This window comes from Salvia hispanica, chromosome 1 (genome assembly GCF_023119035.1).
Source record: "Salvia hispanica cultivar TCC Black 2014 chromosome 1, UniMelb_Shisp_WGS_1.0, whole genome shotgun sequence".
Classification (NCBI taxonomy): Eukaryota; Viridiplantae; Streptophyta; class Magnoliopsida; order Lamiales; family Lamiaceae; genus Salvia; species Salvia hispanica.
In genome coordinates, this window is record NC_062965.1 from 11,637,258 (window position 1) to 11,664,023 (window position 26,766).

The following is a 26,766-nucleotide window of genomic DNA, read 5'->3' on the forward strand; positions in this document are numbered from 1 at the left end:
ATGACTTCATCATATCTTTTCTCTAACCTCCTTTCAGCCTCACATTTATTTCGTATTATTGGAAAATGTAACAAGTGATTTCCCTACGTTTGACTTCACGTTTGCCCTTTACACCTTTTTGAGAAAGTTGGGAAAACGAACTGCTGATATTAATTTCTTTCAACTTAATCTTATTTCATGATACTATAAATTTATTATACTTACAATTTTGTACTCCCTCCGTCCCATAAAAGTTGAGACAAAACTTTTGGATACGGAGATTAAGAATTCATATTAAATAAATAGGAGAGATGAAAAAAGTAGGAAAGATAAGAGAGAGTAAAGTAAATAATGGAATAAAATAAGAGTGATTAGATGTTTTGTCTTTTGTTAAAAAAGGAAATGACTCAACTTTATTGGGACGGACTAAAAAGGAATACGACTCAACTTTTATGAGACGGAGGGAGTACTATATATCACTTCCTCCATCCCAACTAAGTTGGTACAAAACTTTTGGATACTAAAATTAAGAAATTGTGTTAAATAGATTAAATGAACGTAAAATAAAATAGGAAAGAAAAAAAGTAGGAGATATAAAGAGAGGGTAAAGTAGATGTCGAAATGAAGTAGGAGTGATTGGATGTTTTGTTTTTTTGTTAAAAAGGAAAATAACTCAATTGCCTTCGAACGTCCCGAAAAGAAATACAATTCAATTTAGTCGGGAGAGAGCAGTATTTATAATAAAAAAAATTATTATTTATTGTCAAATTAATTCATCATCCATTTATTCCGTCAGTTGGGATCTGAATATTCTAATTAGAATTAATTTCTATACATGAATGTGCATTGGTATGGCCTACTTGTTTATACAGAAGTTGACCATCATTTCATTTTATTGCTCTGCCATCCATGTTTAAGTCTATTTAATTAGACTAATCTTCGATAGAATTTTTTGAAATGATCACATCAAGCACACTCATCCAAAAATTATTCTTGCCAGACTCTATTTTTAAACAGAGGCTAGATATAAATTATTGAGTTATAAATATTAGAATATAAAAGATGCGAGGTCTCGAAGTAGCTAAATTGCTTGGACGTGATCACTACCTAAACATATACTAATAATGGATTATACTATTGATTTTCAACTCTTTCATGATAATGATGATGGAATCTTATATAAAATAGTTAATTAGCCTCAATTAACCCCTTCGCATTCAAATTTGTTCAAGTGTGCCCCTTCTGGTTTTGAATATCCAACGTAATAAGCCTTTCATTGTATCGTCATTCATCATCCTTTCTAAATTAGTACTAGTATTATTTTTAAAATTAAGCAACCAAAGTTGTAACGAAAACAATTTATAAGTGTAACGACTTATGAATGCTTGTATACGTAATTAACAATTCGAATTTTGAGGTAATAATGAAAAAATATAAATGCTCAACAACACATTAGACTAATATCTAATATAGATATTTATTTATTTTATTATATAATAAATATTATTTGAATTTATACTCTAAGTGCATCACATAACACTTAACTAGTTAATTATAATCATAAGTTATTCTTAAATTATAACCATATTAAAGATATTATTAAAGTGATTCATATATTTTCTAACAATCTAGTAGCAAAAATGTAATAGATCCACACAATATAAATTATGCAACATATTCATACAATTATTAGTAGTTAATGGTATGTTGAGGTTTCAATATCAAATTGTCATTTTTTTACATGAAATATTTGGTTGGTTAGTAAACTTCAAAAGTTGGTGCATTTGATGATGACATTGGCTTTGTCCTACCACCCTTCGTCCTATTTTGTTTTTCAGTCTCCATTTAATTAGCTATATGGCACATCATTCCCCTAGATACAATTGCAAATTAGACTTGCAATTTGAATATCTCGAATATTAATTTGTAGTAATTCGTTGCTCATTGTTTTGTTCGCATAAATATAGACACATCGACTATCAAAACAATCAAAATTGATTGATGAATATTTGAAGCTCAATATTTTAAATAATAGTTCAGTCGAATTTATAATTCATAATTACAACCCGGCCTATATATATATATATATATATATATATATATATAGTCCCATTATCCACAAACCCACTCTTAAAGACCGAACCACCGAACCCTACCAAATTAGGGCTTTTAGATCTAGTTTTTTATGGATGAGATTCAAAAATGTATAAATTATTTTCTCCTTCATCACCAGTCTTTTATTATTCATCCGAAGGTAAATAAGTCATACTAACACGTTACGAATATTTAACTTCATTCCAGAATATATTACTTCATTCCGGTAGGTTTTTACTTCATTATAATAGGATTATTACTTCATTCTAGTACGTAAATGCAGTTTCGCCGTCGCGTGCCGTTCTTTCTCTCTACAATATCTATCACCACCGCTACGACGCTGATATGGTGTAATAAACACATGGAATAATATAATAAATTATATGAATGAAGTATGTGTAGAAGCATTTGAAGTCCTACTGGAATGAAGTAAAAACCTTATCTAATGAAGTAATAACGTTTTTGAATGAAGTAATAAATTCACTTGAATAAATTGCATTTTTTAATGTGAATAAAGTAAAAACTCATGTCAATGAATTCGAACGAAGCATATATTGAATCATTTCAAAACCTACTTGAAGCAAGTAAAAACATGTTGTAGTTTCAATGCATTACGTACAGAATGAAGTAATAAACCTATACAATGAAGTAAAATTGGCTTGTAATGAAGAGCGAAAAAAATTTACACAGCAACATATCTCATCAAAAAACTAGATCTTATGGCCCAGATTTATTCTCTAGTTCGGTCTTTAAGAAGGGTTCGATATTGATTACAACTCTCTATATATATATATAAAAGAAAATGCTTTAAAGACCACCTAAGTTACCAACTCCCAATTTATTACTTTGTGACTTTGTCATTGAATGTTCGAAGACAATTTAATGATTGGTTTTCAAAGCCTCAATAAATTCCAACTCCAACCATGTGCAGAATATAAAAATAAAAATAAATAATATTAATTTAAATCATAAAATTTATTCAAAATCAATTCAATTTCAATAGATTCAAAATTTAAATAATTTAATCTTCATAGTTTAATTCAAAGTATTTACATTATGAATATACAGAAGCGGACACAGAAATTTATTTTGGTGATCCACGTTAGGTGCCTTAACTAAAATATTCGATACACTATTCATGGGTCTCATAACAATTTTTTTCCTTTTTTACATTATTTTTTAACTAATGAACAACCCCTCCAACAATTCATTCCTTCTATAATCATTCATAAGTTCCACTATTCATATCTTATTTATTTTAATTTTTTCTCAGCCAATTTAATTTCAATTAAACATTTAATAAAATTCTGAAAAGTGCATTTATATTAAAAATGTCATTATATCAAACATAAATTAAATTAACAATCAAATTACATACTCCATTTAAATGCTAAAATTCCAATTTATTGAAAGCGACTACTCGTTGCCAAATTTCACCTAAATGTGTTAATTTACATCTTTATTGGAATTGGATGTGGGCGTTGAACCCCGGAGATCCTTGGTTTATCGCCCGTGAATCTTCAACCTATTCCTAGTCCTTGATTCTCCACCCGGTAGGGATCTTAGATAATCAATATAGTCTTGATGAATCTAGGAGGAACACTCCCCCACTATCATCTCGATTCAATTCTATGGATTAGAATGAACAAGACAAGATAAAACCCAAAAACCCCTAGATCTCCTTGTTCTATGGCTCGAAAATCGAGGCAAGAAGGAGAGAGAGGCTGGGGTGATCGCGGCTAGGGTTAGGGTTTAGAGGTGACTTGTGGTGTATGGTGTGCTAGGTTTCCACATCTCATCACTATTTATAATGGACTTTGTTGGGCTAGGTTGGGGATCCATGAATGACTTAAATTTGGGCTCACCCATTAGATAAATTACTAATTAAATCAAATGACCCATGATTTATATATTATCAATGGAATATTATTTTGTTCCACTAAAAAATAATTTGCACTCCCATAAATCACCAAATTCAAATAACTTGTATATAATAAAGCTAGCTAATTTATAAGACAAGACAAATAATAGTAATAAAGTTCGTTGTATTAAACACGAGTAAAAAATTACAACGACGAAAATTTAAAAAAAAATAGAGGGGAAATTATTTTAAATTAATTATTAAATTTTAAATTTATAGGGGGGGAAATTAAAAAAAAAAAAAAACTATTTTTATCGCCGGATTATCGCCCATAGTGGTCGGCGATAATCCGGCGATAATCCGGCGAACGAATTAACGCCGAATTATCGCCGAATTCTCCCCAATGCCCGGCGATAATCCGGCGATAATCGGCGATTTTTCGCCGGATTTAACGCCGACCCATTGGGAGTGCTCTAAACATTCCAAATTAAAAAAAAAACTCTCACTATCCGCATTAGGAGTCCCGGTTTACTATTTAAGTCTGTCCGCCATTAGGAGTCCCGGTAGATTTTTACTATAAATGATAGGTAGACCTCACTTTCCACTAACTCATTCCACTGACATTCTATTATAAAAACTAATAAGTAGTATATAAAAATAGGTTACACATTCAACTACATTTTCCCACCTATTTTCCTTTATACGAAGTATTTTTTAAAACTTATGCCGAACTCAAATGAGACTCCTAACGGCGGACGGAGAGAGTAAGAGTATTAATAACATTTTTTTTAATGATTGGTACTTTTGCATAACGATTATAGAAACTACTATGACTCATTGAAAATGACCTGCTTTCCTTTTTGGTTTGTCCCAACTAAGATGACCCATAACTAAAAATAGAAATACCTTTTTTTCTACTTTATTCTATCTTTCTTACTTTACTCTCTCTACTTTATACACAAAATAAACTTGCATAAATTTTCATTCCATCTAAGAAAGGGGTCATCTTCCTTGGGACGAAGGAAGTATAAAACTTTGATAATATTATATGGAATAGTACCAAAAAAATAACTGGCCAAGGGATGTGTTGTGTTTTCCGCCATTGTTTTATTGTTTACATGTATACCTCGAATACTTGCATATAGGGGTGAGAAAAAAACCCGAAAACCGAATATCCGAACCTATTCAAACTGAAAATTTAAAATTCGGTTCGGTTTGTTCGGTTTTTTCGGTTCTGTTCGGTTTTAAAATTTTGAAAATTTTAGTTTTTCGGTTCGGACAAAAAAAAACCGAATAACTGAATAACCGAATTATATTTTAAAATATATATATATATATAATATTATTTAAATATAATTAGAAATAAAACCCTAAAACTAAAACATTAACCATCGTGTATGTGAATACAATGCCGCTCCGCCTCCTCCTCTCAAACCCCAAATCTCTCCCCCTCTCCACCACCAAGCCGCCGCCCCTCCAGCGCCCAACTCCGGCGCAACGCCCCTCCACGCCGGCAGAGAGAGAGCGCTCCTAGCCCGTCGCCCATCAGTCCTCACACTTCACATCGTCGCCCAACTCACACCCAATAGTTTCACGCCTTTGTCTTCACGGCTCCAGCTCCAGGTAAAACACCCCGTCACTATCCAAACCTTCAATTGCACAATTATATGACCCTTTTGCCTCTCTCTCTACTTTGACACAGATCCAGGTCCAGCTCTTGCTCTTATCCATTTCACTTTGTATAGCTTATTCTTCAACCTTTATTCATATATGGACTAAATTTAGTTTCTCAATAGACAACAAAATCTAGTTAAATTTCAGTTTAATCATGAGTTTGTATTGTTTTAGTTCTGCACAATCGATTTATTACCTAAATTATGTTTGTACTATATTAAGATAGGGGAGCGATCAATTGCTAACTAATTAGCAATCCCAAACTAAGATTAAATCTTAGCTATTAGATTAGAAGATCTAGTGGTTGAAATAATGTCACATGGATTATATTTTTAATTAAAAAAATTAATAAATAAAATTAGAGGGTATTAATGTCAATTCCCTCTCATTAAAATCATCTTAAAACTTTAAATTTACGTAACTCTCTCGATATAAACTATTTTTTCGCAAAAAATATATCAAATTAAAGATAATTTTATAAGGATTCCAACGAGATCTCAATTACATATGTTCCGACGACGTTCGGATAATGAAATTTGATATTTTTTATTTTAGTTTTCGTAAATGTTGATAACCAGATTTTTATCAACAAATACATCAAAAATCTCAATAAAACCATGTAAAAATCTCAATAAAACCATGTAAAAATCTCAATAAATATGTGTTGATATTTTCATGTACTAGTGTTGATATTCTTATGTCATATTGTTGATATTTGTAATACACCATGTTGATATAAAAAAATATTCACGAAAATTATCATATGATAACATAATGACGATATTACCATTTTGTTGATATTTTGTCTACTATTTATTGAGATTCGTAAGATTTAATCGCATTCACTCATTTTAAAATCTAAGGGTGGACATTTGGTCTTAATTTTGGATTAGAGTACTATAAGCATTAGAATATGACCCAATTAAGATATTTGCTATAATAATTAAATAAAATCAGCCTTCAATTGATAAATCAGCCTTCGGTTTTTCGTATAATTTCGGATTTTTCGGTTTAGTTCGGTTTTTTAAGTTTGGTTTTCGGTTTTTCGGTTCGATTTCAATCTTAACTTAAATTCAGTTTTTCGGGTTCGGTTCGATTTGGAAAAAAAAACGAATCGAAACCCGAATGCTCACCCCTACTTGCATATTTATATTCAAAATCACTTAAATCTTACGCAATTAAGACTATTATTATCAGTATATATTTTATTCAAACTATAGAGATTCGCTAAAGATGCAAAAGTCCACATTAGAGATTATTTTTGATGATGTCCGTACAAAGTGCAGATATCATAATCATCAACCCCAACAAATAAAGTTACATAAAAATGCTCACTTTAGCTATCCAAACATACTATTAATTTTATCAATCACGTTTCTTTTACCTATTTATATTCAATTCGGGTATCAAAAGATTGAATCTTTTATTTTTTTTTATAAACCGTAAAGTATGTTTAAACAGAAAAAGACTTTTTGAGCGGAAAACGACCTGTTCGAAATTTCTATGTATTTTCCCAGGGGCAGAATGGTCATTACAAAAACCCATCCAGAATTCAAGATCCCGTGTGCCCAAAGAATCTCTTGCACGAGATTCCTTTCATTAAGGTCAGCATTTACCTACCTCTCTCACCCATATTTAAATTTCCTAATTTAATTAATAATTTTACTTTTATTTTTCATTTCCTTTAAATGAATCCTCGTTGATTTAGACTCCCTTTGTCCCACTAGAAATGAAACATTTTTCTTTTTGGGTTGTCTCACTAAAAATGAAACGTTTCTTAAAATAGAAATAACTTTATATCTATTTTTCCTCTCTGTACTTTACTCTTTTTTCTTTAACTCACAAAATAACACTATATAAAATCATGGGCCAAAAAACAAATGTTTCATATTTATTGGGATAGAGGGAGTATTTTTGTACATTAACAATTAATTTAGTTTTAATTGACAGGTTTTACTATTCCTAAAAACGCATAGAATATCAGTATTCTTTTTGTATTCTCAAAAACTCTCCTATTAAAGAGCGATCCATCTCTGAAGTCAAGCACAACTATTTTCCAATACTGCTAGAGAGAGAAAAAGAGAGCAAAACCGGCTGAATCTCTTGCAAGATGTCGCTGCTTACAGATCTCATCAACCTCAATATCTCTGAATCAACTGAGAAGATCATTGCCGAATATGTTTGGTCAGTTCTTTTCCTACTCTGTTTTCATGCTCTGTGTTTTGTTGTTGCTTTTGATTGGATAGTGATTTGCTCCCTTTTCATCTCTGTCTTTGTTTAGCTGTTTGATTTCTTTCTTTGTCTGTCTCAGTGATTTATGTTGCTCTGTTTTTGGTTTAAGGAAACAAGAATCTGGATCTTTTACTGTAAAGATTCCTTTTTTAAAACTATTTAGAAATGTTCATTTGAAGCTTGAGATCAGAAAAAAATAGCATCTTTTGTTAGTATGTTTTTATGGGAAAATCATAAGTGAAATGAAATGGTCTATTTTGGGCTCTGATCTGTTGAAAATGAAATGGACTAATCAATCCATCTCCACTGTTTATACAGATTCAATGATTTTCACTAAGATCTTTGTAGCTTATTTATTTTGATTTAATTTGGATGTATGATTGCTAATCCATTTCGGATGCAAAATATTTGACAGGATTGGTGGCTCTGGTATGGACCTCAGAAGCAAAGCTAGGGTGATGATCTAATTTTACTCTTTTTGTTTTTATTGTGTATTTTCTCTTGATTTAAATAAATTTTAGTGACATAAGTTGTTTTGTGTATGCAGACCCTTCCCGGCCCGGTTAGCGATCCTTCTCAGCTTCCCAAGTGGAACTACGATGGATCTAGCACAGGCCAAGCCCCCGGAGAGGACAGTGAAGTGATCCTATAGTATGTTTCTTTGTTTTGTTATTTGAAGAAATTATTTTTTGGGGAAAAGTTATGTAATTAAGAATTTATTGTGTGGTGAAACAGTCCTCAGGCAATTTTCAGGGATCCATTTAGGAGGGGAAACAACATTCTGGTAAGCTGTTTTTCTGCCTAACAAATTTGTGTTTTTTTTTGTCTTGTGTTTTGATTGAATTTGCTTCATATTTGGTGTTTTCTTGATTGCAGGTGATCTGTGATGCGTACACACCGGCTGGGGAGCCTATTCCAACGAACAACCGGCACAAGGCAGCCAAGATTTTCAGCCATGCTGATGTTGTTGCTGAGGTTCCATGGTAATATTATGATTTCCTTTTCGTCTAATGACATGAGTCGTTGATTTTACTTTTGCTAGAAACGCTAAATATTTTTGGATCTTTGATCTTGTTATAGGTATGGTATCGAGCAAGAATACACGCTGCTGAAGAAGGAAGTTAAGTGGCCTCTTGGATGGCCCGTTGGTGGTTTCCCCGGACCTCAGGTCACGATCCCTCCAAATTCCTTTCTTGTTCCTTGATCACTTCTTGTCAGAGTGATTCAATTTGTTGTGAATGTAATTAGTAGTCTTTAAGTTACAAATCAGTGTTTGGTTGGATATAGGGACCTTATTACTGTGGAATTGGAGCTGACAAGGCCTTCGGGCGTGACATCGTTGATGCACACTACAAGGCCTGCCTTTATGCCGGAGTCAACATCAGTGGGATCAACGGAGAAGTGATGCCTGGCCAGGTAAAGTTTGGAGCAATAAAAGAGAATTTTTTTTTTCTTGTGGTTATCGAAAATGTAAAGATGATGACTGATGTTTCTGCAGTGGGAATTCCAAGTCGGACCATCTGTTGGCATTTCAGCTGGAGACGAGGTTTGGATAGCTCGTTACATATTGGAGGTATTGATTCGTTATGATATGGCACATATGTAACTCTTCACTGCTAGTGCTAAAACATGTTTTCCAATCTTGGCAGAGGATCACCGAGATTGCTGGAGTCGTTGTGTCCTTCGACCCCAAGCCCATTGAGGGTGACTGGAATGGGGCTGGTGCTCACACCAACTACAGGTAATGCTCTTAATCCCGTCGATGCAAACTTGTGTTCTCGTTCAAGGCTCGATTATTACTTATCTCCGTAAATTAACACTCTTGCAGCACCAAGTCCATGAGGGAAGAAGGAGGCTATGAAGTCATCAAGAAGGCCATTGAGAAGCTCGGGCTGAGGCACAAGGAGCACATTGCTGCCTACGGGGAGGGCAACGAGCGTCGCCTCACTGGAAAACACGAGACTGCTGACATCAACACCTTCAAATGGGTAAAACTCTTAGCATTTTTTTTAATAATGTCAATCAGAATTTTTTTTTAATCAATGATGATCATGTGAAAATGTGTGTGCACAGGGTGTTGCTAACCGCGGTGCATCCATCCGTGTGGGGCGTGACACGGAGAAAGATGGGAAGGGCTACTTTGAGGACAGGAGGCCGGCTTCCAACATGGACCCGTACGTCGTCACCTCAATGATTGCGGAGACCACCATCCTTGGCAAGCAGTGAAGAGTTGGGAAAGAAGGGATTCTGTTTGCTTCACATTATATAGCATAGTTTTTCAGTCGTTCTCTTGTTTTACTGTTACGGAACATCAGTTTTAGCTTAGTCAGGCTGTGAGGCTGTGTTCATGCCTGATTGAGATCATTGGTGTTAATAATTTCTGTGAGGGTTGAATTTCCTTCACTTGGAAATTCAACAAACAGTTTCTTTGAAATCTGCTTTGGTCAGAGTTTTATGTTATGCTATGTTTGGTCTTAGTTCATTTTCTATCATCCTTCCTGGCTCTTTGAGCGGTAATAAGGAACCAACTGAGATCGGTTCAAATTGCGTTTGCATGAAATTTTTCTTTTTTTTTGAAATTATTATTATCATAGCGTATATGGAGTATAAAATAAAAATCGGTTCATTTTTTTTAAAAAAATTTTTTGTAATACATTTTTTTTCTGATAAGAAAATATTCTTAGTCCAGTTCGATAAAAATGTGGGTCTTCAAAACTCGAGGTCAGTAGGTTCAAAAACTACATGCACATAATTCTTGTTTCTTTGATCCAATTAAAAATAAAGTACTAATATTCCTTGAACATCAATTCGAATATGATCTTATGTGTTAAGAAAAAAGAGAAGGTCGATTAAATTTGAATTAGTCAAAAGGTGTAATTACACTATTCCAAATAGAAAAAATTGGATTCTTGTAATTTTAGTAATTCTAATGATTAGATGAAATATTGAAGAAAAGGAAACTGCTTGTTTTCTAAATTTAGTACATACCATTTCCCATACTCTTTATTCCAACACAATCTCTTTTATGCTAATTATGGGAAATGTAATTAATATTGATTGATTAGGGATGATGCATACCTTCGAGTTGGCTGTCACCTTTTTGTATAAGAAAGGAATTCGTTGCGTTTAAGTTATGAAATTTATAGTAGCATTTAATTTTCTTCCCTGGCGATAGACGCGTAATAAAGTCGCAAATTTTTAAAGTCGTAATAAAGTCGCATATTTTAATTAAATTCATAAATAAACCTATTTTTTTGTCAAATAAACTAGATTTTGGTTGTACAAAATTTGGTCACATAGATTTGTTGATTTTTAAAAGCTTCATATATTTACTTTTGCATTATATCTAATGAAAGTGAATGTGCTTAATTAAAATAATATATCAAGTTCTATTTTATATTAGTACAAAATACACATGTGCTTTATTAACATCACGTGAAAATTTACTTATCGTACATGGTGAACAATGATTAAAAAAAACTTCATGGTCGTCCACAAACACGCAATTAGCCTGAGATTTAATAAAAGAAAATATTATGAAAATATTTAAAATAATAATATTAAAAAGTTGTTTATGTTTCATTTGACATTTTATAATCGAACCGAACTTAAAAAAACACGCAATCAAATTTAGAAGAACTAACATTTTGCTTAAATCCGAAAACAATTGATCATGGAGTAAAAGATAAAGTTAAATATGTATTTGAATCATAATATATCTATATAAAGAAGTATTAGAGTCAAAACCAACTTAGTTTTTGTAATTTTTTTATTTATCTTTTAATTTGATTTTATGTTATTTAAAATAATTAAATAAAATATAACTATCAAAATCGATGAAATTGATGATTAGATCAATAGAAATTGTGTGCAAAACTAATTATAGTATATTGTATTTGAAATATTTTATTTTTGAAATATTAATTTAAAGGTGAGGAGATTGAAATTATAGTGTGTGCAAACTTTGTATTCTTATAAAATTAAAATTTTGAAAATTAGCTGACAAGTTCCCCACTCTTGATTCAAAAGAACGAAAATAAAATGAGAAGAAAAATAATTAGATTAAAAGCAGAGAGCAAAAATGTGAAAAGAATTTCCCATAGGCTGTTAGGCTGCTTTCCATGTGGGATTTAATTCTTTAAACTTGGGCTTGATTTATTATCTTAAAATTTAATAAAAAATAGCCCAACAAATATAATAAAGGTTAAGGCTGAATAAAATAAATTGAAGCCCATATCTGAATCATCTGCTTTCCTAAATTTTTGGCACAACTTCTAAACTGCGAATATTTTGGATTCGTTGTTGGGGCACCGGTGCGTAGGAAACCATGGGTGGGGGGTTCCGGGACCGTAAGCTCCCATTGGAACAGTGGCTTGGCCGCTGGTGCATCCGTCTCTTAGTCGCCAAGATAATGATGTGGCATGGAATACATTTGATTAAGATAATTTAAAGTGAACTAAAAATTCATAATTAGACCACTTCTATCTTTGAAACTCCTTTCAAAATTAGTCCATTTTCTTTTTATTTCATAAAATTAGTCAACTTTCTATCTTAAAAAAAAAATCACCAAATATTACATTACTAATAAAGTGGTTCTCATTATCCACTACTACTACTTGAATTGTTTTTGCTCTTTTTCTCTCATACATAACCAAATTTGCGTTAAACCTAGGGCTTTCTAATTGGATATCGGTATCGGGATTTACCAGATCTTACCCGAAAATCATCGGATATGTATTAAATCGGGTATCATTAATTGGTATTGTTATACCACTATATTTGATTACATATCTATAATCTATAGTGAACTAAAAACAGGGTAAAAATAACCTTAGTAGGTATTCCTTACGAAGACTTCAATACGAATTAATGAATGGAGAAATAGAGCGTTCCGAGACCAAAGGTTACGGTGTCATGTCCAGTATGGTGCCATCTTTAAGTTTATGTATATTTGCCCATAATAAAATTAATGGAGAACTAAAATTATTTTACTCAGCCTTTTCAAATTCTTGAATTCCTTACTAAAATTCCTTTTCAAATAATCGTATCAAAATTGAGGGAGAAAAAATCTAAAATCTAAGAATCCAACAAAATCACCCTACAATTAATTGATATATATCGAACCTTTTCCGATAAATCATGGACCTACAATTGTACAAGTTGCTAAAAAACGAACATATGATTTAAATGCGAATAGTAACGCAACACAGTACATGATGATAAAAAAAAGTTGGTGACAAAATAGCACGTACCTTTCGAAGATACAAATGTAACACTTCAGCACCTTACGCGTATGAGACATCTACATACTTCTATTATAACGTGTTAAATTCATCATTATATGTTGCTATATTTCATCTCACAACTCACTTCCAACATAAATTCAATGGAAAAAAGTGTGAGCTTTTCCGGCTCTCTAACCAAATCCGCTGCATGGGCTTGGTTGGAGCGCCGCTCCGGCCGGCCCGTGACGGAGCTTAACGCGCCGAGGACTAAGTTCGACGCCAAGCCGTCGCGGCACAAGGCAGAAGCCGTGAGAAAATTTCAAGAAAAATCAAACTCTACTAGCAAAATTGATGCTAATTGTCCAACAAAAACTATTCAAAGTGAGGGTTTCTACTCTCTTCTCGATCGATATGAGATCGAGAGGATTTCGAGGCAGCTTGATCACTACATAGAGTCTAGCCGCGGAGGCAGCCATGGTGGCCGGAGAGTGGAGGCGGACAAGGCAAAGAGCAACCACCGAGAAGCAAAGAAGGTAGTTAAAGGATCGTGGTTAGGATCACACGCGCCGTTGGCATGCGGCGCTTCGCGAGAGGAGGTGGTGGATAGGGCAAGTATGGAGTATTCGCGGAGGCGGAGGTCCTTGGAGAAACGCCGTGCCGCGGCGGTGGAACTCGTCGGTTGCCGGCCGCGGCATGGCATTCGTGCCTAAATCAAGCATAATCTATTTTTAGTGTTTTATTATTATTATTATTATTGGTTTCTAATCTTGGATTTTTAATTTTTGTAGTTTGTTGTCTTTGCTTTTTATCCATTCGATTTATCTCTTGTGGTGGTAAAAATGAGATGAGATCAGATGGATAAAAGAATGGTTGAATTTGGATTTTCTTTTGTCGATGATATTTGTACATTTGCATTGATTGGAATATATCGTCGCGTGACTATTTCCCAAAAAATAATATTTCGAGGTTTGAAATATGATGTGAAGAAAAGCGGTACCAAATAATTCTATTATATTTATTAATATTACCAAGCAATTATATATTAAGGGTCCGTTTGATAAGAAATGTGGGATATACCAAGACAAGCACATCAAGATACGAAACATGGGCTTTGTGTTAAGATATACCCATATAAGATTTCATTACTATTGTTTGATAAAAAATATATGTATCAGAGATTGCATATTTATTAACACAAAATGACAAAATTATCCTCTGGGATTTGTATGTATCCAGTTGTTGAATTTGTAAATTAATTTATTAATTAATGGGAGTATTATTAAGTCAACAATGTTCTGCAATTTCCATTGACGCCTTGTTCATCTTCTACAACTTCCACTTTCATATGATGAAACTACACAGAAGAATATTATCCAAATTATTGATCATACTTCCAAGCCATTAATCTACGTTGGCCAGTGATGTTTCTCTCCCTCTATCTCTTTCTCGTTTGCTGCCATGTTATGGCTGACGGGCGATGTCGGCTGGCTTGCACCCTCCGTCCAAATTCTTCTCTCTCTCTCACGGCCAGTCCCAAACTTCAGGACCCTAGCACCTTCGTCCAGCACGGCGAATCTCCGTCGTTCCTCACCCAAAATCCGGTTTGGCCTCCCTATTTCCGCCTCTTTTCCTCCTCCGACTGCAGCCCCTCACCACCATTGTCCCGCGTAGCTCCATCGTTAGCTCGGGTTCGCCATCCATGGTTATTTTCCGGTGGTGAGCCACTCCAAGGTCATCCTGCAGCGTCTGATCGAAGAATACTCGAGCCGCGTGGCATCGCTGTTCTGTCGCTCTCCGGCAACTGAAATCGTGCCTCCAGATGGGGTATGACGTTAATTGACCGAAAGAGGGAGAATCATGAGATGAGTAGAGAGTATTGGAGAGGGAGGGTGATATGACGTTAATTTACGGAAAGGGGAAGAATCATGGGATGGGTGGAGAGTGCTAGAGAGGGAGGGGTGTAATTGGATATCTTGAGAGAAAAGTGTTGTATCCTACCAAATTCGTCGGATACATAAATTAGCGTAACTTTGCATATTTAGCCGGGCCGAGATGGGCTCTGGAATTATATAAGGCTTCAAGTTAAGTATTTCTATGATATCAAACAGATAGAAAAGTCAAGATATAAATCTCTATCTTGGCATTACTAGCTTATCAAACGGGCCCTTATAGGTTAGCATTATAATTTGGACTCTATACACAATTGTGCATGACTGCATGTTTTATTTGTTCATTATTGAAATAATTGATTGATTTGGTAGTGTCTAAAGATATTTAATTTGTTCAATTTCAAAATGGTATAAACACATTAAATCTGTATTGTTGGTTGGTTACGCATGGCTTCTGTCTATGATTTTAATGATGAAATGATATATTCAGTATATAGGTTAATTATGTGACTGGAGTAATAGGTGGGTTTTGTTTTATGTTTGTTACGCACTTTATTTTAAATTTTAAAAGTTGAAGTACAATATCATAAAGTACAACACTCCACACATTTATTAATGGGCCCACATTTTTAATTGGATCAACCCAACATACAATATCGTCTGTTATGATATAAAGCCCATTATATTTCAAAATTTATATAATCTTAGCCCATTTTCCACCATAACGAATAGCAACTAATTTGTTATACTGACTATAATTTTTTAAATTTACGCTGGGTAATAAACGCACAGCATTACCTACCATTTTGCAGTATATTTAAAGGGGATAATTACAGCTAATAATATGATATTTGAGGAAAGTATATTTTAAGAATATCTTTTAGAAAAATTAAGCTAGGTAATAAAGATAATAAATAGTACAGTAGAAAAATAAAGCTAGGTAGTAGAAGCATAGCATTTCCTACGACTTTGTATTTACTCTTCTAATTTTACTCAATAAAATGCACATTCTTTTAGATAAATAAAAGTACGAAGTGGGGAGCCATCAGCCATGAAAGTCTTACTAAAGGATAAATTTAAAAGAAATAATTATAAGTAGTTTATAGCCTTAATTTTGATTAAAGTATATTTTATATTTCAGCTATTAAAATAACTTTAAATAGTTTGAAACTTGCAAAGAAATTTGTAGCTTTAACTCTTAAATAGCCTAAAGTCCCAAACTTTAGTTTTCTTGGTTTGATTTATGGCCGATTATTTTCAGTGCCAAATTTATTAATGTGGATTTTTTAATGTGAATTTTTTCCCCATATTTCATGACCAAAATAATGTTGATTGTAAGATACTTCATCCGTCCCAAGATAAGCGAGTCATATTCTTTTTTTAGACGTCCCACTATAAGTGAGTCATTTCCCTTTTTAGCAAAAAATCCACTCTCTTACTTTATTCTCCACCTACTCTATTCTCTATTTATTTCTCTACTTTTTCCTCTATCATATTTTACTTTTTCCTCTATCATATTTTACTTTTTCTACTTTAAGAGCATTCACAATGATTGGTCGATGGAGAGACCTTTCTCATCGGCCCCCCATCGGCCAACCATTGCAGGGAAGGGCAATCATCCCCTGCTGTGCACAGCAGGGACTGTGCCAATATTTACACACACAAAATATTAAACTATAATAAAATATATTAATATTTTAATTTTAAATTAAAATAATGGTATGTACGTAACAGCATCCCCTGCTGTGCAATCACCCACAGCAGGGGATCCAAATCCTGCAGGGAAAGGGCCTAAGAAAGGCCATTGCTTCTCTCTCCCTTTTGGCCGATGTATCGGCCATGACTGATTTATGTATATTAGTGATGGCCAATGATAGGGCTTTCATCGTGGAAGAAGGGTCTATCATCGGCCCTTGCACATATTTTTTTTATTCAATAATTTATAGTATACACTATATATACTCCATAAAAAATTTATTTAAGTTTGTATCTTGTTGTATTTTTTTTTTCAATATTGTAATACAACAAAGATTTGCATATTAATATTTTTGCATTCAAATTTATTTAATTTGATAACATATTAAATATAAAAGTGCTAAAAAATTAAAATAAAATAGTGATTATGTGGAAATGAAATGGAAAATGATAGGCCCACTGGGAGGACCCTTCCATTGCAGGGAGATAGACTCTTTAATAAAATGATGATGTGTAAATAATAATAAAAAGAAGAGCTCTTTGGGAGGGCCCAACCATAATGCTTAAATATCAATTGTTTATTGCTTAAATCTCGTGAAAAAAAAAATGCTTCGTTTATCTTCCATCTGAAGATGGAAGGAGTACTGTGTAACTTCAAATTTGTTCGAATGGCCATTTTTTAATGAAAAAACACTCCATATTAGTTATTGGAAAAATGAAGTCTTTTTGGGTCGTTGTGTAAGAAAAATTCACATTAATAAACCAATCGCCCTAGGAATATGTCCGAGTCATCCGACGTTGAAAAATGACTTCAATGCCACAAATCAAACTATTCATTAAAGTAGACACCATTTAAAATATACTCCTACGTACCTCCACATCAAAATTAGGCAAGTGGAGACTATTTCTCAATAGTTACCTTGACAACAAAACTTACTTAGTCTATTAAATTTTTTATATAGAATTAATCAACTTTGCTAAAATTTCATTTTATAGCCAGAAAACTAAACTACATTTTCCTCATTCCGATACAACAAAAGTTGAATTTGATAATATATCCACTTTCTAGTCTTTTTGAATAATTAATTTAATAAAACAGGCATACAAACACAAGCGAAGTTAGGCAATATACTCTTCTGAAAAAAAGAGAGAATAATACACATTACACTAAAAGTTCGTTTTTTTTCTCTCAATCAATACAACAAAAAGTCTAGTTTGTATATTATTACTATTATTATCATCATCAGTACGTACATCACACAATGACAAACTTTGTTCATTGTGTAATTTAAACCCACATTTCTATTTTTGGATTAAACCCACAAACTCTGATTCATTGTGTAATTTACGGACACATACCTTGAGGTCAAATAGAATAATGTTACCACGTAAAAATGAAACATAAATAACAAATTGGGCCAAATTTTCCTCATTATTACTCAATTAACGTTATCATAAATTATCTTAATTATCATTAGGACCACAAAGAGCATAAACTATCTTAATTATCATTAGGACCACGAAGAAAATGACAATGTATTTATTAGTATAATTAGATATTTTGTTTGTAATAAGTCTTTTTCTTGCCAACTCAAAATAAGAAAAAAGAGTCTTTTTCTTGATTTCAATAAGCAAGCCCAAAAAGGGCTTCAGACAAGAGCACGCAGCTGGTGCTTACTGGATCACGCGGAAATGCTCCCTTTTTTTCAATTTCAAAAAATATTTAGGGTCTCATATTTGTAATTTTAATAAAAAAATGTTATTTTTCATTTTCAGTCTCATTTGTGACATATTAGATGTCTTGTTTTATTCTCAAACTCCATGTGTTTGAGTTTGATAGACGACCCACAAAAGATTCACCCATAGCTAGGTTGAAAACTCCATGTGTTTGAGTAATACTTGGAATATGATCAGCAATATTCACAATAATCGCGAAAGATAAAATTGAATTTATAAAGCGATCTTGGTCTACCACTTTAATTTGCTTTAATTTATTGCACATTTGCAGCTGTTCAATTTAAAAAACCCTCAAAGCCTACTTGTACATTTCAAATGTACTATACTTTTTACTTCCATAGTAGCTACCATTTACTAGGTTGAATTTAATAAAATAATTCTCCAAACTTTTATGGTCAAGATAGTCCATGAGATTCGATCGGATTTTTTTACTAATCTTTGGTCATCACGCAGTTAAGTTCTCATAAACTATCGCCTCCCTAGGAGTTACTCCTACTATCTCGTTAATCCTCTTAAAGCATGAAAATGTCTCGATCTTAGACATCGCTCCGATAAAGCTAGTTATTGTTTATCTTCGTATATTTTTCTTGTTTTACTTTTTGTTGTTATCATCTGCCTCTTTGGTTGTCTGTGCGCTGCGAGATATTGTGAGATATATTTAGGCCTAACATTATTGTGAACGAATTATGATTATTTTTTTGTGAATGAAATATATAAAAATATTAATTAAGTACGGTCTGCATACTCGTCGGTTGTTCAGAGTATGTAAAAGAATATATAGTAGATGGTTTAGTTATTGTTCAAACCATATACATTACTATATGATAATATATGATAATTGATAGATGCAGTTCGAATAGTCGAATGCTTTTTGTCATTCATTATTACTCCATATGATAAGATGATATAAAAGAACATTAAATTAAAAAAAATCCAAGATATGCATGTCTACTATCTACATGACCAAGTCGTTGAGCTAGCACACGGTACTACCTAGAAATCATTAATACTTAGCAAAGTTAACATAATAATACATTCATGTATTTTGTATACTAGATTCTGAAGTAAATTTTTTGTATATAGAGAGGCGGGTGGGGACCATATATGTTTGGGTGTGGTTATATGATAAACTCTCTATTATTCTATTAATATGAATTATTACAAGTATAATTCTTTTGTAATTGAATTCAAAAATCAAATTTTTGCATTCCTCTTGTAACTGAAATTCATAATTACGTAATTATTCAACAATAGAATGAATATATATCATATTGAAATCAGAAATAAAGAATCACATGAGAGGTGCAAATGCAATTAGCAAAAAGGCAAGATAAACTTTAATGAAGGGTGATGATGTCCACATTAAAACTGGAAACTAAGACAAAGGCCCCCACTTAATGTTATTGGGCGGCTAACAACTCAAGATTGTTGAAGCTAAGCAATGATGATGATATATGAAGTTAAAGTTGTGGATCAAGAACAAACTTTGCATTATTTCGAACATTGTATCTGATTTTATGTTAATTTTTACAGCTAGCTAAAGCTAGTGTGTTAGCTCATTGTCCAATGCCCATGCTTAAGAAATATCAACTTTTGCGATGCTGCTTCTGATTAATTAATTATTACCCATTTCATACATTGAAAAAGAGATTAAATGAGTCAATTCCAGCAAGGCAAAAACTACTTTCTCTGTTTACATTTTGTTTCATGCATCATTGTCATTTTAAATTTGAAGCCGTTTAGTGGGACTATTGTTCCAAATCAGAGTAAATTTAAAATCATTTTCTAAATAATTTTAAAATTCGGTACTTATTTGAGGACATTTTTTTGTGGAAAAGGAGACACTTTTTTGACAACGGGAGAGTATTCATTATAAAAAAATAAAAACAACAAGAAGAGAGTATTCATATCACTCACGCTTATATTCATAAGTGTATATGTATAAGTATTTGTCATGTCATTTGTGAGTAATCGATTTAAATGGAACTTATTTTATCTAGCAGTCAACGAGACAATTATATTAAGAACACAAAAGACAAATAACAGTAATCAAGGGAGTGTTTATTATGGCTGATGATTATTTAAATCACAAAAATGTGTTAAATTACGACTAGTTCTATAAGATTTGAAAATGAGTTACTTACAAAATGTTTTGTACTATATCATATTTCCATTTCATTCTATCTACCAAAATTAGTCTTATACCAAAATTAGAACGTTACTCTCAATTTATTATTGATATTTTATTTTTCTCTTACTTTATCCATATTTCACCTTTCTCTCATAATCTACTCACTTTAAATATTTCTCATTAAAATTTGTATTGTCCGCCAATAAAATTATTTTTTATAGACGTACAAAGATCAAAATTTCTCAATTTGTTGGTAATGCTCAATGCAATGTGTTTAATTAAAGTGGGTAGTATTTTTTTACTTTTTTCTTGACTATAGCCCAAAAACTTTTTGGTCATACACAAGTTAGCAGCTTCTAGTGCTAATAATATGTTTTAGTCCATATTTAACGATTAATCGCATTAAATATGGATCAAAACATATTATCTAGGACTATGACCATAAGCTAATGTGTAATATAAAAATGTGTTTTTTTGGTAAATTATTTGAGACCAATTTTGGACTTCAATTTTTTTTACTTTACTTTCCTTTTCTTTTCCCTGTTCTTTCTTATTACAATGAAACAGTGTCATTTTGAGTATTATCAACATACATTGTTTTGAATACGAATAAGACGATTGAGAAAAATTGAAAATTCGTAATTTAATATTCTATTTATAATTTTATGTGATTGACCAAAAATTCATAAAATCTTATGATTCAAATGACTATTAACTCAAATTTTTAATATACTCCAATCAAAAATCATCATATAATAATCCAGAAATTGCAATAGAAAAAAAAAAGGGAGGTTTGTGATGAATTTTCAATCATCTAGCGTCCATGATATTTGCAGGTTTTTTTTGTCATTTTTGTCCGTTTATAATAAGTGTATATTGTTTCATACTTAATTAATTATTGAACGTGCTATTTTTGTGTGACAAATGAAATACTATAAAATTATTAACCATATTCAAGTCTTTTATATTCATGATATTTATGATGAATTCATCACTTTGTTGCAAAAATTTGTGATCACAAATTCAAGTTATATAAATTGTAAGGATAAGACCACGAAGATTTACTCTAACAATGAAAACATCTTTTCAGTGAGAAGATAATAGACGGTAAATCTCTCAAAGAACAGAGCAATATACAAAGAAAATATACAAGTTACAAAAAGAACATAACTAAAATGAAGATATAGTCGCAATCTAAGAGCCAACTGATTCACTTGTCACGTACGCACATAGCACACATGTTAAATCGTACAACTCACAAGTAATATGTAAATGAAGGAAAAACATGTAGAAAACAAGTAAATCGAAGATTTGATAGCTTAATATTGCACAAACATCACATAGGCCACACACGAAAATTGATTTTACAAAAGATCACAAGGGAATACATTGAAAGACACTAGATAAACGACTACTTATACCCTAGATTACACCCACTACCACAATCACACCGTCACTTCAAATGTCACATATATGCCTCTCACACACATATGAGAAATCAAGAACTTCTGAGAATCACTTATAACACCCAAAAACCGTCACTCAAAATCTTCTTTGACTTAAGTACCAGAACACTAAGAATTCCAATTCAACATGATAAAAAATAAAAAGTTCTATTTTTAAATTCATACATCATTCGTCCCCAAAGAGTATAAACTTTGGGTTCGACATGAGTTTTAATGCATTATTGGTAAAGTAAAAGAGATTGATAGAGAAAGTTTTTTTAAGTATTGTTAATGGAGATTGGGTCTCACCTCATTAGAGAGAATATAGTTTTTCAAAATTGAAAGTTTGTACTCATTGGGGATGGACGAAAAAATATATATTGCACTCTTTTAGCGACGGAGGGAGTATATTTTTAGCCGACAAATTCATATATATTCTGCAACAAACTAATGAGTGCATCACACAGATCCAATACAATTGGATGTTTGATAAATTGAAACCGCGTTAAGCTCGCAGCCGTCAATTCCTCATAATATCATCCAAAACAGTCCACGTGACAAGGGTGAAAGCCAAAACAACAGAATGATGATAGAGATTTAACTAATTAAAAAATACTAACTTGTAATTACCACATAATAAAATCACTAATCATATCCATGTGCAAGAAAACGTGGTACACAAAAAGTTAATTATTTAAACAGAGTACGAAAAGAGTGTTTGTCATCCAGGTATCAAGCAAGCAGCAAATCTAGAGCCCACCACTGCCCAACATTATTAATTTTATAGGTGGAAATTTATTAGATATTTAAATGCTCTAGGATTTAGTACAGATATTTGTTCTCTACACTTTTACCGTCCATCAATGGTAAAATAGGAGAATAAATTGTTGGGAAATTATTTTACCACTATAGATATTGAATGAGCATGTGTTTCAAAAAAAATTGGGGTCAAACTTTGAAAATCAAATTTTCTACTACTCCTAAAATTTAATTTGGTGATGGAACTTTGGCATAGCTCTCTAGACTGTGTATTCATAATTTAACAATTTAAATTTATAGGGCCCCGGCCCCTTCCTAAGTCAAAATTTATAATACTTTACAATCCCAATATTTTTTCGAGCAAACATGCACCAAACATGGATTATTAAAGTTATTTTTGTCCATTTTTAGATTTCTATAGTGACTGATGATGCACTCTCATGTGGAAATTTCTTCTATACTGTTGAGGAAGTATATATGTAACTGTGATAAATTAATATCCAATGATTTGTTGACTTATCCATTATCTTAATCTCTCTTATAGTATGAATCAACTTGTTAAACAAAGTACTTAAAAAAAATGTTACTTTTGCCGGTAGAGTTGTGATGATACCTAAACATCATTGTTTGTAGGTAGTGTTTTATACTATGAAAAACAAAAATGTCATAGTAAAATATTTATTCTATTGTCTAAACTAGCCACATAAATAAAGTAAACATGTCGCCTTAATACATAAAGTGAATAAAATAATTTAAAACAGGTAAATCTCCCAAAACTATTGGCTAATAATATTACACTCTCCACTACTACAAAAACTATACTACTACAAAAAAAAAAAAATTAAAAATTATACAGCTTTACTACAATCCGCAACTCCAAAGCCGACCCGTCGACGGACCAAATCAAATTCGACCCACAAATTCCGCTGATGGAAATTGCCAATAATATTACTGGCAACCCCCAAAGCCTCGGACCGCCCTATCGCAACGCAGTGGACCCCACCTCCGACGTGATCCAGAATCCGATCTCTGCCGATGCTGATCTCCACCGATCCATCAAACTGGAACGCCATGTCGCCTATCAGCCGTCCGATCTCGATCGCATTCCCGTCGAAGCACATGTCCAGCGCCCCTTGGTACACGTAGTCCTTTTTCAGCCTGGGCCCCACCGCCCTCGCCACGTGCTCTTTCACCACTTGGTAGGCCGCGTCCACTAGGAAAGTGTACTGCGTGCCCGAGTCGATCATGGTCTGCCCCGACCCGCCCGAGTCGGGGCGGAACACGGAGGCGGACACGTTGAGCCTCCGCCTCCCGACGCTGATCCCGGACATGGGGACGGTGTAGGCCAGCGGGTCGAGGTTGGGCATGCGTTGACCCTGGGGGAAGGTCAACAGGGGGATGTAGCGGAAGGTTCTAGAGTTCGGGTTGTGGCCGAGGTAGAACATTCCGGTGGGGTTGGCGGCGGAGATGGAGCGGCGGACGGGGATGCAGTAGGAGAAGGAGGGGATTTTGGCCTGGGAGACGAAGGAGAGGCGGCCGCGGTTGATGCCGAGGATGCCCTCGGCGTCGGGGGCGGAGGCGGCGGCGCAGCCGAGGATCAAGGGAGGGGTAGTTTGGGAATTGGAGAGGGTGATTTTTTCGCGGACGAGATTGCCCTCGGCGAGGGTGCCGTCGGCGTAGAAGTAGGAGTAGTGGCAGAGGCGGTTCTGGTCGCAGGTGGTGGGGAGGGTGAAGTCCGGGATGCGGGGCTTGCAGATGGGGTGGGTGCAGGGGAGGACGGAGAAGGACGACGAAAGAGAGGGGTCGAATGAGGGACGGCGGCGGCATTGGATCCAGGAGAGCTGGCTGCCGGTGTCGACCACCATCTGCTGGGACTGGGCCGGGGTGCCGATCGGGAGGGAGATGATGAGGGCCATGGAGTAACGGAAGAGGGATTTGTAGGTGTAGGGGAAAGGCGGCGATGAGGAGGAGGAGAGGTGTTTGGCTGATGATAGGTGGGATTTGGAGATTGGGGCGGAGGTGAGGGGGAAGGAGAGGGAGAGGGGCTTTTTTTGGAGGGAGAGGTGGAAGAGGGAAAGGGTGAAGAGGAGGAGGAGGGTGTGTGCGGAGGAAGGCATTTTGGTGATTGGGAGTGGGAGTGATGGTGGGAGGTGGGTGCGAATTTAAATGGAAACTATGGAATTGAAGGGGAAAGGGAAAACGCGGTTTCCAGCTTTCTCATAATTGAGTGGTTGAATCTAATTATCACCAAACGCCTACTTAGCTTCTAACTCAGTTAAGCATCACTTCCATTTAGGTTTTAGGTTGACTACTACTTTTTTTACTATTCTTACTATAGTCACCCCTTCCGTGTTCTACAGTAATTAAGTCATTTAGTACGTTCTATAATACTCCCTTTGTCCACATTAATTCATACTAGTTGACTTTACACAAATTTTAAGAAATATAGTGGACAGTGAATTGAAAAAAGTTTGTTAAATGCGAGTCCTATTTTTATATGGAACACTAATTTTACACTCCCTCCGTTCTAGATAGTTTGTCCCAGTTTTCCATTTTGGTCCGTCCCACATAGTTTGTAATATTTCACTTTTTACCATTTTTGGTCGTGGACACCAGATTTTACTAACTCATTTCTACTCATATTTTATTATAAAACTAATATAAAAGTATGACTCACATTCCACTAACTTTTTCAACTCACTTTTCATCACATTTCTTAAAATCTGTGTCCAGTCAAAGTGAGACAAACTATATGGGACAGAGGGAGTAAAAAAAAGTGAATGAAATGAGTTAATGAAACGTAAGGTTCGTTACCAAAAGTAATAGTGCTAATTAATTGGGGACGGACGGAAAAAGAAATTGGTGTTAATTAATGAGGGCGGAAGGATAGTAGAGTCAGATGGGCATAGTTGCAAGAAGAGTCATTTTCTTTTCTAGCAAAACCAACACATTTCTTCTTCCTTACTTTATTCTCTATTTATCTCTCTATCTTTTTCATTACTTTATTATTCTTTACTTAACTCATTTAACACAATTTTTCATATTTTATTTATTCCAATATAGCATCTATTTTAGTTTACAAACTAATAAACCGGTTTAGTATTAATTAAGTTAGCGGTTAGGGTTAGATCATATTTTAATTGATCCAACTGCCGGAACATAGAATCTAATGGCTATGTTGAAAGATGAACCTCAATTGATGGAGCATAAATTAATCATGTTTTAAAGATACTATGACTATTAAACGCACGATCAGTTAATTCGATAAGCTGAATCCAAACTAGCTGCAAGTTCGAATTCGTTATAGTTCAAAATGCGCACTAAGAGCATTTCCAAAGAGAAAAGGTATATTGAGAAGATATATTTCTCATTTACCTTCTCAGAACAGTTAGTATACCTTCTTAAAAAGTAATAGACTCCAAGGAAAAAAGATAAATTAAAAAGCAAACAAAATAACTAACTTTATACATTTTCTACTAAAAAGAGGTAAAGATACATTCTCAAAATGAAAGAAGGTATAATATATTTTCAAATACTCTTTTTATTGAAGCATAAACTTTTATAAAGAAGAGGTAAATATGATAGTTATTTCTATTTACCTCTCTCCCTGTCTAGTAAAGTGTTATATGCAATTTTGAAAATTTTAGTAATAAGCTTTAAATTTCGTTCTAAGAAATGAAAATAGGGATGTGTGTGAGTGTGTGTGACAAAAGAAAAGCCAGCTGTAAATATTAAAAGGAGAAAGAATAAGAAGAATATAAAGCATTCTAGAAAACGACAACAAAACGAGTGAATAAAGAAAGTTGGGGATATATCACAATTTAAAGAACAAGAATCCATATTGTTAGACTGTTATACACGTAGAAATAACAATTCCAACACATCGTTTTAATTAATATTCCGTTCATCCACCATTTAAAAACATATTTCGACTCAATACTGATTTTTAAAAATTATTTAATTTTATATAAAATAATAAATATATATATCTCACTTTTATATATTAATTTTATAGTAAAATATGGTGTAATGAGTTAATGAAATA

At 33.4% G+C, this 26,766-nt stretch overlaps 2 protein-coding genes across 2 annotated transcripts; one reads left to right on the forward strand and one right to left on the reverse strand.

Annotated features, from left to right (window-relative positions):
- The first annotated feature begins 7,636 nt into the window (after positions 1–7,636).
- Positions 7,637–10,317, forward strand: LOC125201302 (glutamine synthetase cytosolic isozyme). Its single transcript, XM_048099362.1, has 11 exons — positions 7,637–7,792; positions 8,256–8,295; positions 8,388–8,491; positions 8,576–8,624; positions 8,717–8,823; positions 8,921–9,008; positions 9,128–9,256; positions 9,339–9,413; positions 9,490–9,581; positions 9,669–9,828; positions 9,914–10,317. The coding sequence occupies exons 1-11, from the start codon at positions 7,719–7,721 to the stop codon at positions 10,064–10,066; spliced, it is 1,071 nt and encodes a 356-aa protein (XP_047955319.1). The 5' UTR covers positions 7,637–7,718; the 3' UTR covers positions 10,067–10,317.
- A 13,170-nt stretch (positions 10,318–23,487) lies between these two features.
- LOC125201758 (aspartic proteinase PCS1-like) lies at positions 23,488–24,912 on the reverse strand. The gene has a single exon (XM_048099998.1). The coding sequence runs from the start codon at positions 24,836–24,838 to the stop codon at positions 23,570–23,572; it is 1,269 nt and encodes a 422-aa protein (XP_047955955.1). The 5' UTR covers positions 24,839–24,912; the 3' UTR covers positions 23,488–23,569.
- Positions 24,913–26,766: the final 1,854 nt, after the last annotated feature.